This window comes from Cuculus canorus, chromosome 1, assembly GCF_017976375.1.
Source record: "Cuculus canorus isolate bCucCan1 chromosome 1, bCucCan1.pri, whole genome shotgun sequence".
In the NCBI taxonomy this organism is placed as follows: Eukaryota; Metazoa; Chordata; class Aves; order Cuculiformes; family Cuculidae; genus Cuculus; species Cuculus canorus.
Genome location: NC_071401.1, coordinates 61,481,135 through 61,497,565, shown reverse-complemented (window position 1 = coordinate 61,497,565; position 16,431 = coordinate 61,481,135). Strand labels below are relative to the sequence as shown.

Below are 16,431 nucleotides of genomic sequence, written 5' to 3'. Positions count from 1 at the left end.
GATGATACTCTGGAAGTACCTGAAGGTGCGCTGTGAAGCTTGCTCAGATCTTGCCTTCGCAAATCCCAGAAGAGTCCTGCAAACCAAGCAGTGCAGCTCTGCGGTTCCTGAAATGGGCTCACCAGAGCGGATGTTCAACAAGACATGACCCCACCCAAAGCAGGGCTCTCTCCAGCCTTCTGTTGGTTGGCCACCTTGGGTTGGCTGTTGCCAAAAATGCCATAGTCAGAGCTTAGCAGACGGGTCCTACTGTCCTCACAACCATGTGAGGAAGTAATTTGAATTTCTCTTTGCTACCCAGCCTCTGATTTCCATGAAACTTTTATGAACCCCAAAATAAAGATGTGGTAATGTGTCTGTTAACATGCTCTCCCTCTGTTACGAGCAGCTGAAGTTGACAAGCCCCATCTTCACCCTGTGCACACTGGGAACCCCTGGCTTGGGGTTGGGTAGGCGAAGGGCTGGGCCACTCTAGGGTGCTAAGGGCAGCTTAAGAGAATGCTAGTGACTTAATTCCCTTAAAAAATCAGCTTTGTAGAAAGGGTAATTTCTCCTTTAGCTTCCAAGTCTGTGATTCCTGTGCACTGCTTTCTTCTCTCGTGCTGCTCAATGCAGGGGATGTTCCATTTGTCTGAAGATACAGAACTTGCAAAAAACTGATTAAAATACTCACCAGTCTTTTCACGTCATTACAGTGGGCTTGAAATGCAAGCAGATTAGCTTAGCCCTGCTAAGTGAAATGTAGCAATTGGATACTCATCGAAACCAGTTTCCACTTTAATGCAAAGAAAATCCTACATTGCATTCCAGTCTTTCTCAGGAGTTGGAGCTTATGTAATGTTGTCATGTTTCAATATTCAGATTAACTTTTATCTTCAACAATTGCAGTTCCAACAGCTTGAGATAAACAGTTAGAAATGCTTGGTTTGACTGTAATATTTGCTTTCAAAAATATGACAGTATTGGATTACAGATCTTTACAGCAATAGGCTACTATCCTAAAATTAAGTTGGAGATCAGATGTGTTAAGCAATATATACTCGTGTATTGGCCATAAGAAGAGCAGTTTTCCATGTGCACGAGCCATTTAAACATGAAAATGTGATTGCCTGAGTTTAACAGAAGTTACTCCCATGAGAGACACTGCGCAGCGCTGCAGCATCCCACACTCAAGAGGAAACGTTGCTGTCATGGTGGGGCTTTCTCCTTAACTGGGAAGAATTGTCTGGGTTTGTTTACAGCTCCTGAGCATTAGTAGCAGGGGCATTCCTGAAAGATGGCATCCCCATGTAACTTAAATAGCTTCGTTATTAATATGTACGTATATGTATATATTGTATATGTATTATATTATGCATTGTATATATTAATTGTATACTATCATATATATTAATATGTATATAGAATATATTAACATTATGGAGCCTCGTTAGAAACTCGTGCCTCTGCCTATCAGACATGAGATCTGTGTAATCCAGACTGCTGAGACTTGACCTGTTTGCTGTTTCTTGCAGGACAGAGCTGCTGTTTCAACCTGGGAAATTGTGGAAGGAGGGCAAACAGAGCAGCAGGCGGAGAAAAAGAGCTGATTTCTTCATCCTTGGACTTGTTTTTATTATTTCAGCTGCTCTGGCAACAGTTGTAAATACTGATGCATCTCAGATAAAATCTCTGGAAGAGAGGGGCTAACAAAGATTTAATACAATCTGAGAAGAACTATTGATGCTATGAGCAGGTAAATAAATCCAGGGCTTGCAGCAGGCGCATCAGGAAACATCCACCATAAACAGCAGCATGGAAGCAGCCGTATTGTCTCACCTAAGCCTCAGTAATTCTAACGCAGGAGCTGCCCCAGTGCCGGCTGCTACCACGTGCACTCTATTTTGCTGAGCTGACACTGAGAATTAAAACATAGTGAAGACAGAGGCAAGAACTCACAGCTGTCACTGAGGGTGAAAACACTTTGGTTTTATGCCCGCTAGTTTGAACAATTCTGTTTTAATCCTTTGTTGGTTTGGTCCTGTGAGGGTGGTACCCAGTTACCTGCTAGGGTCGGCATCTTCTCAATTTGCTTTGCACAGAACGTTGAGAGTTCCCTGCTGCTGGAGTGCAGCATGCGCAGGATCTCTCCATGAGAATTGGAGAGATTCAATTAGTATGTCTGTTACCTGTTCAGTTAGTTATCCCCTACAAATTAAGTAACCTGCATAAATGTCAGGATCAGAATTCCAAGTGTCAGTATTGAAAATAAACTGGCTGTTGTACAATATAGGATACTACCACACAAGCAGGCGTGCCTTGAACACCACCAAAGGCTGCATGAGAATACTGTTTTTTTCTTTTGCTATAATAGTGTTTAAAAGAATCCCTGCGCTGGTGTGGTTGGAGTGAGGCTCACCTTACACCGGAGATGACCTTTATTCCAGTGGCTGAATTTATCTGGGGCTTGCACTTACCTGCTGGCACATGATATCTACATCAATTTATGAAAAGATAACAAAAATAAGAAGATGAGTTAGTACGTGAGGAATTTCACTTGAGATATAATTCACAGTGCCTTTATCCTTTGGCTTAATTCCTTTCTTTACATTGTTAAGTAAAGAATAAAATATGTAGCTGGTTTCTGGTTATCAGGAAGGGTACAGATCTGTTGGAATGGGTCCGGGGAAGCCACAAAGATGATCAGAGGGCTGGAGCACCTCTACTATGAGGACAGGCTGAGAGAGTTGGGGTTGTTCAGCCGGGAGAAGAGGAGGCTCCGAGGAGACCTAATAACAGCCTTCCAGTACCTGAAAGAGCTACAGGAAAGCTGGGGAGGGACTTTTTACAAGGGCATGTAGGGATAGGACAAGGGGAAATGGCTTTAAATGGGAAGGGGGAAGATTTAAACTAGACGTTATGAAGAATTCCTTCACGATGAGGTGGTTGTGGCACTGCTACAGGTTGCCCAGGGAGGCTGTAGGCGCCCCGTTCCTGGAAGCGTTCAAGGCAAGGTTGGATGAAGCTTTGAGCAACCTGTTCCCAAGGGAGGTGTCCCTGTCCTTGTCAGGGGGGTTGGAACTGGGTGATCTTTGAGGTCCCTTCTGACCCAACCCATTCTGTAATGATGAGCGGTGCCGCTAGAGAAGACAATTGGCGCTGTGGCAGGTGCTTATTTGACACGGTGGCATTTCAGGCTTGCTAAGGGCCGTGCTGCTTATACCAATAACAAATGAAAATGAATGGCAAGCAGTCAGCTCTGCTTTTGTGGGAAGCGTGATCCAAACACCAAACAAAGGACACACAGTTAATTTGCTATTGTTTTTATTTCCTACCCAAAAGAAACTGCTACATTTCCAGAATGTTTAAAAATTGTAACAATTTGTTTACATTAGTGGATAACAGAGTTACAACTTCCATGGAGATTTAAAACCAAGGGCAGGTTGAAATCTGTACTGAGCTCTGTTTATTCATTGTTTTCGCCTACAAATGCCATTTAGATTCTAATACCACTGATGTTCTAAATACAAAAAAATGCTCATTTTAAACGAAATCCAGTAGCTGTTTTAAAATCAGTTCTAACTTTCCGATTTTATTTAAAAGAAGTCGGGCTTCTCAAATAGTTTTAAGGGGAAAAACAATAGTAGCTTTGTTTCCCCAGACAGTTTACAAAACTGCTTAAACACCAAAACCCCATCTCTTATGAGTCAACGTTGCTCTAATCTATAAAGTCTGTGAACCCTCATAAGACCAAAATGCGCAAACATTTAGAAACCTATTTTAAAAATAGGTAACTGGTTTAAAAAGAAAAAAACCAAAAATGCATTGGGGTGAGGTAGTAGTCACAGTGCATCCAGAAATATCAACTCTAAGGGCAGAAGGGAAATAACGTGGAGCAGCCTTTCTGATTCCAGGTGCTTTCTGGGAGCAGCCATTGCAAGGTATGAGAATGAGATCTGACCAGTTTGCAGGGCAGTGTATTCCAGTCTAGAGCTAGGTCACTAGGAAAGAGGGGCTGCAATGAATATATAACATCTATTGCAAGAACTAGATATATTAATATGCTTATTTCTGCACTTGAGTAAGTATATACACTTGGAGCTGGCTTGTAGGTTTAAGGGCAGTACCCACTTCCAGAGCTTAAGGGAAGTTTTCTAGCTGTACTGGGTGTGAACTTGCCCCTCTCCAGATTGGTTCCATTCCTACAAGCTTTAAGTGAATTTCCAAAAAATTCAGAAATGATACTGTGCAAAATCCTACGCAACTTCCCCTTTATACCCAACCTCTGCTCTGCCAATGAGCCTGACAGATACAGCCCTAACAGCAGGAGTCCTGTCTGTCCTGATAAGGGCAGAGCAAAAAGCCCCTAAACCTCAGTGATGTGCTCAGAGCTCCAACACCGACCACCTTTTATTCTATTCCTGCCTTTGGCTCGTGGTGTACGGCCGCCTGCACAACACCAGGAGCACACAGAGAGGTGCTGCTGCCTGCCTTTTGTTCCTTCCATTCATATTGCTGCTAGTTAATAAACATCCACCTATGCATCTGTACACATCTTCTCAGAGCTCTAACTCAGCAGGCAGCGTGTGTTTGAAAAGCACTTCACTCTTCCACGAACACAGCGTTTGACCAGTTCAATCAGGTATCACTTAAGGTTCTTGCCCCACCTAGTATCTCTCCAAATGATAATTTCACCATTTCGAAGGCAAGATGAGTCAAGGTTAGCTAAAGAAACAGAAGTATTTCTTTCAGGTAGTACTAAACAGTAATTTTGCCTAAGATACCTACAATGTATCCTTATTCTGCAATTGGGGGAACCTCTCCAGAAAACCCAAGACACTGTAGGAGGGGGTGTCTTGTGGAAATAAATGCTGCCTCTGGGGCCAGGAATGGGAAAAAGGCAACTAATTACATTCAAAATCTACAGTAACTCTCATGCATTCCCTTTCCAAAGAGGCTTACACTTTTTGCTTCTTAATATACTAGCATGGCAAAAAATGAAGTGCAATAGCTAATTCTAGACAGAGGGTCTAAGAATGAAAACATGACAAACTTGGTGCAATCCAAGAAACTCGGTTGAGCTGGTGGAAGAATTTTATCTAAGTATCAAGTGCATTTTATTTTTTTTTTGCTGTTCACACTTTAGTTATTGCTCAATAACTATCAAAAAGAACAGAGGAATACTTTCAGTTTAGTTTTATTATATTATAACAGATCTGCACTACAGCTTATTTCAGCCAAAACATTTTTTGTATTCCAAACTCTTAAAAAATATCTACATTAATCATATTTTTCTATTCTGAAAAATAAAAAAAAAATCTACCTAGCGTACCAATGCTGCTACAGCACTTGAAAGGGTGCGTTACTTATGTCAATTCTACAGTAAATGTAATTACTCTTGCAGTCACTGTTCTTCCTTTTCTCCTTCTTTGCTGCTTTGGCTTCAGGTTTCAAAAAGTTTGTTAAAAGCTGTTCCAACTTCTGAAACCATGTCAGAGGCAGTCATTGAACGTCCAAATTTTTGAAAGGCTTGGTGGTTTGACTGCCTCGTGAGAGAGCAAGCTCCAAACGCAGCCACTAGAAAGGGATTTTGACTAAATAAGAAAGGAAAAAGAAACCCAAAGTTATAAACAAAATCTGAACTCTCTCGTGTAATTCCTAAGGTGGTGGACATATTCTTTGCACCCATAAATGTCTGTCAGCATTGCTAGGAAGGCCTCTGGAGCAAACATCTGTTTCTCAGACTCCTGCATTGCTGAGCACCTTTGGTTGATTTTTTTTTTTTAACAAATAATTCCCTTCCCATGGTAGAAAACACTACCAGCGCCAAAGGCAAAAGGAAAACATGCTTAAAAAGTGGCTAAGAAGGTGTTCCACGCCTAGTTTTACCAATGTGGAACTTCATCCTTTCCTTTAGAGGAAAACTGAAGTTTCACTTGGCAGCCTCTTAACTCCCTTTCCTCCCAATCCATTGGGTGACAGAGTTTAGTTTTGCATTGCAGGGGGTGGCGGAAGGATGTGGGGATGCGGACAAGACAGGACTTTTCCCAGGGCCATGATCACTGCTCCGGGGCCTTCATGAGATCAGCTTAAAAAGGGGTACATTGACAGCTGCAGACTACAACAGAAATTGAGGCACACTCCCTTAGTGCCCCATACCTGCTTACAAACTGCCTAAGAGTCTGCCCAGCCCTCAAGTAGTGAACCTCCCCCAGAGAAGGCAGCACAGCCCTGCCAACTCCAGAGCATCTTTCCACAGGTTGGGCCACAGAGGCTGTTCCTGCTCCCTTACAGCACCAAAGCAGAGGAAGATAACTGCAGAATAATTCAGCAGCCAGACCTGGGATCCACGTGCTAGCTGGGTAAAAACCTCACAGAGCTCAGGCATGGCTGTGACAGAGCTGCCCGTGAGTCACTAAGGACCTACTCACTCCTGTGCCAAGTAAGAGTTTTGTGAGGGATTGTGATGTAAAACGCAGGCAAAGCAGATGTGAATTTACAATGAGGTGTTACCAGGGCAGCTTTGAATATCTCTTCCTTGAAAAGAGCAACTTCAGGCACTCAACAGGGTTCAGGAGTGAGTATTAAAGCTATCTTGAGAGTCAAGTCCTGGATGCCCAAATACTGCTCTGAAGCAGTAACTGCACGAGCTTCTGGGCTGAAGATAGCTAAAACACCTATTTCTAAGGTAACCGTGTAACCGGTTAGATACACACCATACTCCAAAGACATCACCAAAACCTACTTAACATGTCTTACCATGTCTACTTAACAGGAGGATCCCACCTGCTATAGCATGAGCATCCCTGAAAGCCATTGCAGTCTTAATGTTTCAAAACCCACCAATGTTGGGGGGTTGGAACTGGATGGTCTTTAGGGTCTCTTCCAACCCATACCATTCTACTATTCTATGAAAATCCTTCTCTGCACAGACCTGTTCTGAAACAACAGAGCCAGACACAAGCGTGGAAGGACTGGCTGGACTGCCTCCAGTGCAGTCTGCAAGCTCATACTCTGACTCACTGAACCCAAAAAGCTCCTTTTCTGAAACACACAAGATAAACAGGACGGGTACAGCAGGTGTTAGAGAAGGGTCACCTTAACAGCACGGCAGGAGAAACAGTGTATTGCTGATGCCAATTATACTTTCCAATGTTTCCTTCATCTATGAAATAAAGGAGTTTCTGAGCAAGCTGTTTGAAAAGCCACAGGAGCCCGAGTCAGGAGACCCTGAAGAACACGTGTTGCATTTTCTAATCTCTCCAACAATTTAATACCGATCAGCTGTAAACCATGCAAAAATTAAGTCACTCTTCTAGTGGAATAAAAGAAAATTCCTCTTCTAGTGGCAGCTGCAACGTCAGAAACACCATCAATCTTGGTTTCAATTTTCATTCTGCTTATGTTAGATTTCAGCATTTTAAAGTCTGTTCAACTGGTCCTTCACTCCTCCTGGGGGACCTTGTGCGGGGCTTTCACAGTAATGCAAGCACAGAGTAGTTAACTCCCATGGGCATCTAACCGTCTGCATTTCCATGTAGCACCCAAATGACTACAAAAGATCTCCACTCCTCAAACTTCAATAGCTCATTACTTATTGGGAAGTGGGACTGCTATTCCCTACCTGCTTGTGCTGGGGTTTCTTTCAACTTTATTCAAAGCCGCTACTTTCACAGCAAGACTGCCTGACTACAGGGACCAACTAGTTGGACAGGAATGGACACACTTCAACAGAACAGCCCACAGCCAGCTGCAGCTGCGTGGCTGCTTTAGGACTGACCAAACTGGATTGCCACGAGGCCTTAAAATGGTCACCCTCTTTGAAATGGTATTTTATTTGCAAGTTTCAACTTACCTGCCCTCCCTGAATTACCTCGGCATAATGAAAGATGATTCACCAAATTAAAAAAACAAAGCTACATGACACGTTTTTTGATTTACAGAGATGTTACTGCCAGTGACTACAATTTATTTATTCTTCATACTTTCTGCCTACACTCAATTGTTTTGAAAACACATACCCCATATGTATATGTCCTTGAGAACTGATCCAGGTTCACCCTCCTTTTCTGCCTCAAACTTGGGATATGTTGGATTAATGAAGAGTTTGTCTTAGTAAAATTGTAGCCATTACACAGACTGCTCTAGAACACAGTTTTTAAAATTACATGGATACCTTAGTCTCAATGACTGTTTTTATTTGGAAATTTCTATAGCAGGTCTGCAACAGTTGCCGCAGGAGAACACACCCTCACAAGAATTAAGAAGTTATTAATTAATATCCATACCCATTTGTTTTTTCTGCTCCAGCAAGAAATGCCCAGTGCGCTAAGACTCCAAGAGAACCAGAAAGGAGGTCCCCCTGTCCACCACATCTCCGGCTGCTTCCTTCGTGACTGCACACAAGTACTACAAACAGATAAACCAAAAACAAAGTCATGTGCATTTCTTCTTCTATTTACAGTGGTATCGTTGTATCTGTGAGGGTTAACCTCTGTGGCACACAGCAATTAACAAGTGAGAGATTAATCACAGGCAGCAGCATGTGCTGAAATATACTGCTCTTAAAAAAAGAAATTATTGAATTAACATTTAATACTTTTGAATTGTCTACAAGTAACATCTCACAGTGTATATACTTTCTCCACTTCATTTAACAGAATAATTCAGTCACTAATGAGCTCGGTGATACACGTGGACTGATGTTGCCATGATGAGCAATCACGGCAAACTGGACCAGGTCCCTCCACAAAGCCTCTGCGCAAACGCAGCTCTCCAGTCTCTAACCTTCAGAGTTTTCAAATACAAACCATGGTGTTTCACAAAGAGCAAATGCAAAATAAAACCAAAAACTCAAATCATCTGCTATGCCCATCAGGAAGGTATTTTACTGAACACAGCCTTTTCTTTAGGCTTTGTAAAAACCATGTGCAAAGAGAGATCTCTTTTTCTGTCAATCAACAGTGTCCTCAGCATCCATGTATGGTTTTTGTTGGCTGTACCACTGTGGATAGGCTCCATCAGATGAAACATTTCTATTTTAAATATGCAAAGGACTTTGGTCAAACTAATCTCTTTGTAGAGCTCTGCGGAGCTTCAACTATGAAGAACATGCAAATAGTTTCACTCAATTTAACTCCTTTAAGTTTGCCACTCTTAACAATGCCTGAAGGATACATAAGGCACACAGAAAGAAAACAGCGTCAATTCTGCTACCCTTCTCTAAACTCTCTTGAGGGTATTTATCTACCTTTAGCCTTCTTTCTTGCTTGGCTCTGAAAAACACCCAGGAGAAATTTATTTTCCTCTCCTAGGAGAACAGAAGAGCTGGCAGAATCATTGGTGGTCACGTAGCGATCCTTCATGTCTCCAATCAGCTACTGCAGAGCTACTCTGGTTCAGGACTATGCATACAACCATTCCTGTTCTCTTGAGCATGACAAGTACACAAGCAAAGTATAAAGCAGGACGTTACTTGGACAACAGCTCTTACCTCAATTTTCTCAAGTCACCTGGGCTGGGTTTCTCCAAGGTGCATGGACAGAGCAGCCCAGGTGTTTTAGAGGAAACGCCACCCATATTTTTGTCTTTACAAAATAATGGGAAAAACCTGTGCAAAATCAAAGGACTTGGAGGCAAACCGTCTTAAAGAGCAAGATGTAAAAAAAAACCCTACTTAGCACAAGCAAACCCTTTCCAGTTCATTAGTATAGTTGATTTCTGCTTTGTGTTACTCAGTGCAGCAAAGAATTGTACTTCACTTCCATTTCCCACTGATTCTTCCAGCAGTAATTGCTGGGCTCGTGAGGCCAGGCAGTTGTGCATTTCTGCTGCCATAGAGAGGGCAAAGATTCATTAGTCACCATGAACACAGCAGACACCGTTGCAGCGTTGCCAGCAGTTAATTTTCCCAATCACTCTTCTCCCCTCCCCCCTTACCCCAAATTAAGATTCTGGATGTGCTTCTCAATGAGCAGTAGTTAATGTCAAATTTCACAAGTGCAATGTTCTTCCGAGTTAGCTATTTGAAAAAGCTATGCCCTTTTACATGGGGCAGTATATTCTTATTTTTGATTTAAATACAGTGCTTTGCAGAAATTACCTCTAATTCTGCTACTTTGAAGATGGTATCTCACAGGATTTTCACTTTGAGGGCTTGAACTCCTGGCAGGAGGCAGGATGGAAATCCTCTGTTCAAAAGCTTTGGGGCCTTCTGACTGACAGCTGAGCACAAGCCACTGCTTATTAGCTGTGTGTCACCATCTGCCACTATTCTGTAGCCCCACAACCTTCCAGTCAGTTTTGAGCTTACAGGAAAGCAAGATCTCCTCAAACTAGGCCAATTATAATACCTTGCTGGGGAGAAAAAAAAAAAAAAAAAAAAAAAAAAAAAAGAAAAGTGGTCTTTTGTTTGTCGTTCTTTAAAAAGTCGGTCTCAAAAACGTGCAGACTACCTCGCAGGCAACAACAAAAGCAGACCTCTGTACGCTGCACAGAGATGCTGGAAAATAAATCCACGCAATAGCTTCAAAGAAGCAGAAGTACAGGAAATTCACTTGAATGAGGAGGGAAAGGTATAATGCTCGGGCAATTCCTGCACAGAGGCTCAGTTCCTCAAAGAACATCTCAAAATAAAAGGATGATGAACGTCACAAGAGGCAATGGGAAAAGGAATGAAAAACTTCTCTTAAGTATAGTCACTGTTAAGAGGTTTTAAAATAAAAGAAGGAATCCCACACTACCACCAAGACCAACTGGCATACTGCCAAATCCACACAGGAGAGTCTTCCTGATGCTTTTCCCATCTCCTCCTCGAACAACAAAAATAAAACTGCTGCCTTTCCACATCCCCCCCCCCAATTCTCCGCTAAATATCTGTGATCCACTGACTAACTCAAGCATTTCTTTAAGGACCACGGGAGATGACATCTTCCTATGCTGCAGTGAGCAGTGACAATCAGTGGCAACATTACAAGACCTCGATTAGATGGACATGACTGAATAGTCAGCAATGATGCTGAGAAGGCAGTTCTATACCCTGGAGATGCAGAACAGTATTAACATGAGGATGAAGTATTTTTCAGTTCGTTGCTTGGTGAGGCTGTATCATGTTCAACTAGGGATGAATGTGTATATCAGAAGGCCAAGAAAACATGGTTCTTGGAACAGCTGAAGGACAATAAGATACCTGGATGCTGGACAACTGGCAAGCTGCAAAGTCTGAAGTCACCACAATGTGTCTATGTTGAAAGGCAGTAACCAGGGCCACTTAAGGTCAACTAGTCTGACAGCAAACCCAATCAAAATAATGAAGAGGTTCATCTATAGTTCAACTGACAGGCCTTAAGAGATAGAAACACACAGTCAATGCAGGTCAAACTAGCTGCTAGGGCAAGGTGTCTTGTTTTGGTTTTTAATAGATCTGGGCTACCAAATCTGATGTCATTATTTCACAGGGTGATGAATCAAAGAAATAACTCAGTATAATTAACGGTCTTTTAATGAAAACTGTTTTTGTACCAAGCAGCTTTCTGAAAAAAAAAAACCAAAACCCAAACCAAAACAAGAAAACAACTGAAAAACCCCTACTCCGTAAAACTTACTCATGGAGTATATACGTGTTATCATAAGATAAGGCTAATTGAAATAAAAATGTTATCATTGAAGAAGGCACTGGATGAAGTAAGGCAAGGAGATCTGCTACAGTCAGAACCACCACAGCCATATTCAACAGTTACAACATAATCTCAGTGATTAAACAGTGCATAAATACACAGTATTTATTTTGCAGTACACAGCAAATACAACACATCCCTTGCGGATAGTCACCTACATTTCTTGCCTACCTACATTCACTGAAACAGATTGTATTGAAATATGAGTGCAACAGAAACATAAAAAAAAGAAGGCTGTCCTACTGACAGAATACTGGAAAGCAGAAAATCAAGACCTTTAGCTTCCGCACAATTCAGGCTTCCTGGGTAACTACAGCCAAGTCATTTTGTGGCTCTACGCTTAATATATTTCAGGCCAGAAATTAAGTTACCGTCACTCCCTTTTCAGCACTCCTTGAAGATAAGATAAACATAAGCATTTGGGGAAGCATTCAAACCACAGTGCTTAACTCTAGCATTGCCAGCAAGTTTTAAGTTGAAGGAACTCCCAGCCCAAACTGTGCTGGCATATCAAAGCCCAGAACTTAGAAGTACTGTATACTTAATTAAAAAAAACCCAGCCTGTTACGTAACTGGAAATAGCTGCCCACTTTTTGATGGAAAAAAATCAGAATTTATGATTTTTGCTAACATCACGCACTACAAGTTAACTGGGAAGCACAAATTTTGAGATGGCTGCACACAGGCAGCCCTGCTCACAGCACGAGCTCCTAGCCACATCACAGTCAGAAAACCAAAGGCCCGTGTAGCAGAAAAAGAAATGTATGTTTGTCTGTTCTTCATTCATAACATTCAGAGTAGTGAGGAAAAAACCCTGAAACACAGATTTCATGTTTTTGTTTAGAACACAGAATGTGAAATATAGGATGGTTAAAGAGGTAATGCTGATGATGACAAAGGCTGAAGAGCCTATGGGAAACATCCCACTCACTAAGGCTGCTGACCAAAAGACAGCCTCCAGATTAAAACTTAATTCTTGAATCCCCGATGTCCTGAACATGTTCTCTGTGCTTGTTTTCCTCTTACAAAGCAGGAGCGTTACACTTATCCTAATGTGCTCAAGGATCCATGCAGAAAAAGCACAACTAGTCTGACTTCTGATACGATACAACTGGATGAGATCAGCTAACATCAGCTACCCCACAGAACAACAAATATCCTCATTTAACTAAAAGGTTTAAGATTTCCATTTTCTATGCAGTATAGCTGTCAAGGACTAGTTTGCTCATCAAATACAAGACTCAGCTTTAGACCATTATCAGATGTGAGTAAAATCTTTTACCAATATATACCCCTGGCCTGGCAGATATTCGTACCAGTAAGAAATTTATCTGTTTCCTTTTGCAAGTTACTTCACAACAGTACATAGCTGGAGACTGTGGACTCCCAGAAATGCGGCTCAGAGTGCACACAGACAGGGAAACCAATATCAATGGCTTGGGCTGGAGAAAACACTCAACTGATGTGGAAAACGTAAGCTGGCTTTTACATAAAGGGTGTTTATACTTTCCTATTCCCTAGTCACACTTTTAAAACTTAGATAGGTCCTTGAGTATGACACACCAGACAATTTAACTTAAAAGAAAATAAGCCAAATTTTACATTGCTCTTCCTGGATGGCTGCAGGAGCCAGGGAACCAACGTGATGACAGATGAGCAGTGCCAGGGAGACAGTAGCTGGGCTATGTGTGCAAAGGAGAGCACAGTGGCAGAGTGGACAGGGACCACGACCTCCCTGTTTTGCTCACTCTGCAGAAGCAGGACTGGAGACACAGGTACTGTGCCTCAGTCAAGATTCTGGCAAAATCTGCTGAGCAGCTGGAAACCATAAGAGCTTTTAACTAAGTGAGCTAGGGACTAACAAGCACTGAATTGCTTCCTTTTCAGCTGTACAGGGAATGAACGTCAGAAATCAGAAATACTGCTTAGGGATTTCTGGCATGAGCTGGCTTTTTACCCCATGTTCAGTACTCAACAATCCTTCTTGCGTGCTGCTTTGCTTCTCTTGACCATAGCTGCTGCTGGGCAACTGAAGAGAAACTACGTTTGGCCACTGGCTCGAGCTAAAAGTCGCAGGCAGCAGCGGGCTGGTACCCATAAAGTCTGCCTTTTGTAAGGGAAGATAAACACAGGAGCTGGGGAAAATACAGAAAAATTCCTCATAGCATTTAAAAACAAATATCTTAATCCTCTACTTCAAGGACCTAACCAAATTTTAAACATGTTAGGAACTAAGACTGGTATAACCACACTTTATTATTGACCAGTTCTCCAAAGAATAATAAAAGGAGAACCTTAGAGAGCTGTGCCATAGTGAATAAAAGCTGACTTACCTTTTACCCACAGGCTGAGTACTCATTCCTACCCTGGTCAGTGATGGCACTGATAGCACCTACCAAGAGCATGGTGAAGCTCATCTTTGTAGAGCAGGGAATCAACAACTGTAGACCAAGCTATAATGTGAAATTGCAAAAGGAAAGAGAAAAAGAGTATAAAACTTAATTTAAAATCTCGGTGATTATGTTTACAGGGCAGTTGGCAGCTCGCAACTGAAATGGAGACACAGTTTAGAAAAACCTCCTTTAACGCACAGGGCTGCTACTGATTTCAAAGCAGCCCTATACATGATTCGGTACTGGTTCTAAGGCCATTAAAAAACACCTGCATCATCTAATCTGGTCTGTAAAACACAAAGAGCAAAAGTATCCAGATATTTCACAATCTGGGAATCCACCAAAGTTCAAGGTATGTTACTGCCACAGCTAATTTATTTGTCTGCTAATAAAATCTGCTGTACTTTTATTCTGAATTTATTAAGCTTCAGCTTCCAGTCAGAATTTATTGTGTCTATCTGCTTAGATTACAGAGCTATCTGCTGACAGTAATCCTTCACCAACACCCGTACTTCCAGCACACTATCCAGTCACCTGATAATCTTTTTTGTCTTCAATTAACAGAAGTAAATTGGGTGCCGAATTTCCAAACTCATGAATAAAAGTATTGTGAAAATAACCACCATGATCCCTCTAAGCTATAAAGTATTCACCAAGCCAGTCTTCCCTGTTGCAAAACTCTGCATCCTCAGAAAAGCCTTCCTTCCACAACAGCCAAGCACAAAAGGTTAAAGCTACATTAAGTTTGCAATTTCTGGTTTTCCTGGAGAACATCGAGACTTATTTTTTTTCTTTTCCAGCAAGCATGCATGCAGTATCTTCCCAAAGGAGAAATTTAAAAGTGACATATGGATACTACAGTATCAGGGTGCTAAGAACACGAACTCAAGCAGGAAATGCCTGAAAATAGGTACGGCTTAAAACAGATGATGACATAAAAAATAAAAGGCAAGAGGAGTACACAGGTTTTTCACAATATTCGACTGTGCTCAGAGGACGTTGGCCTGAATCAGGGATTTGGACTGCCCTCACCCTGCGATCATCATGTTGTTTCAACTGAAAAAAAAGTGACATCAGATCAAAAGGATAGAGAAAAAAAGCAGAAGTTAAGAGTAAAAATCTGGGAAAGAATTCAAGGTCAGTGACATAACAACATGTTCCGCGTCACAGCACAGTGCAGACAGTAAAATCTCCTTTCTCAGTGTAATTTTGCATTTGAGACGCTTTTAAAAAAATTGACCGACAGCAACTCTCAGACCCAAAGAACACTCTTGATAAAAGGAAGCTGAAGTCTATTGTTTCTGCAAAATTCTCAGGAACCTTCTCAGCAACACAAACCCTAAAACCAGTGTTTATAACAGACATTATAACCTCTATTAAACCTGACAACTGCTTTCTGATGGCTCAGCAATGCTGCCTGCAATGCCTGTAATCTAGGAGAAAGAGAGCATCAGTGATAGAACCAAGGCAAGAGTAAGAAAGCAGCCCATAGCTGGACATCAAACAACTGCTATTAAGGCACAGAACTGTTTATTTTGTACCAAAAAGCTACTTTAAGTGATAAAAACATCAAACCACAAAAGAGATAAAGAACATGGTGGTGAAAAAAAGTACAAAAACAATGAAAAGCCCCAAAAGCCCACCATGCATTCAAACTTGTGCCACACCTAAACATTCAAAATTGGAAGTGGAAAGAGTTTCAGTTGTTTCCTGGTTTTCTGAGTCTTGTACCACAGGAGACAATGGAAACTGAGTGTCCCCTCTCTGCAGCAATGCTGCAGGGACACTTACCTCAACGGTAACAGCTCAAAAGGAGAACAGAGATACAGTAGAGAATGTGCTCAATCTAAAGCGCTCAGTGAGTTTTTCCTGAATTCCATTAGAAAAGCAACAATCGTGCATAAAAAGAACATGGTTGACTTAAAAAAGCAGAGAAAGAAATTACACTACAGTGCTCTAAAGCTCTCTAGTTGGCATAAACTGGAGCTGGGATATTTTATCCTCTGTCAGAGTTCATTGTCCCTTAAGTGTGGCCTGACTGTCTAAGGTTACAAATCAAGTCTGCTATGGGTGCAAATATGACAGCAGACTTCATGCAGGACAACTTGGGTACTATATGACCGACCAAACTCCTTCACATTGGCATAACTATATTGCTTCCAGATCCCAGCTTGCTTCACAGTCTGCTACAGCATCTGTACTAACGGGGGTAGGTGAAAGGTGGCTCTGCACGAACCAGTTGTCATATTACATCTGTTTTTCTGTTCTAAAAGACTCCCATGGCTCCCAATAATGAAAAATTAACCGTATATACAAACTGTTCTGAAGCAGCATTTATCAGAGATTAGCATTTCAAGTAATTAGAGGCAGAGCTGCTGCTCGTT

At 41.8% G+C, this 16,431-nt stretch overlaps 2 protein-coding genes across 8 annotated transcripts in view; one reads left to right on the top strand and one right to left on the bottom strand.

The window, feature by feature from the left end:
- The window catches only part of CARS2 (cysteinyl-tRNA synthetase 2, mitochondrial), a 37,890-nt gene extending 36,028 nt beyond the window's left edge, over positions 1-1,862 (top strand). For all 4 annotated transcript variants that reach the window (XM_054061133.1, XM_054061109.1, XM_054061124.1 and 1 more), the window contains exon 15: positions 1,515-1,862. In XM_054061133.1, coding sequence (XP_053917108.1) covers positions 1,515-1,589 — 75 coding nt within the window. In that variant the 3' untranslated portion in view covers positions 1,590-1,862. The remainder of the gene's footprint in view (positions 1-1,514) is intronic.
- Positions 1,863-2,626: 764 nt separating this feature from the next.
- NAXD (NAD(P)HX dehydratase) overlaps positions 2,627-16,431 on the bottom strand; it is a 56,463-nt gene continuing 42,658 nt past the window's right edge. For 2 of the 4 annotated variants that reach the window (XM_054061056.1, XM_054061064.1), the window contains exons 11-12: positions 8,268-8,388; positions 2,627-5,573 (exon numbers count right to left, since the gene is read on the bottom strand). In XM_054061056.1, the coding sequence (XP_053917031.1) occupies positions 5,423-5,573; positions 8,268-8,388 (272 nt within the window). In that variant the 3' untranslated portion in view covers positions 2,627-5,422. The remainder of the gene's footprint in view (positions 5,574-8,267; positions 8,389-16,431) is intronic. The other 2 variants (XM_009571269.2, XM_054061072.1) reach the window with 1 other exon arrangement.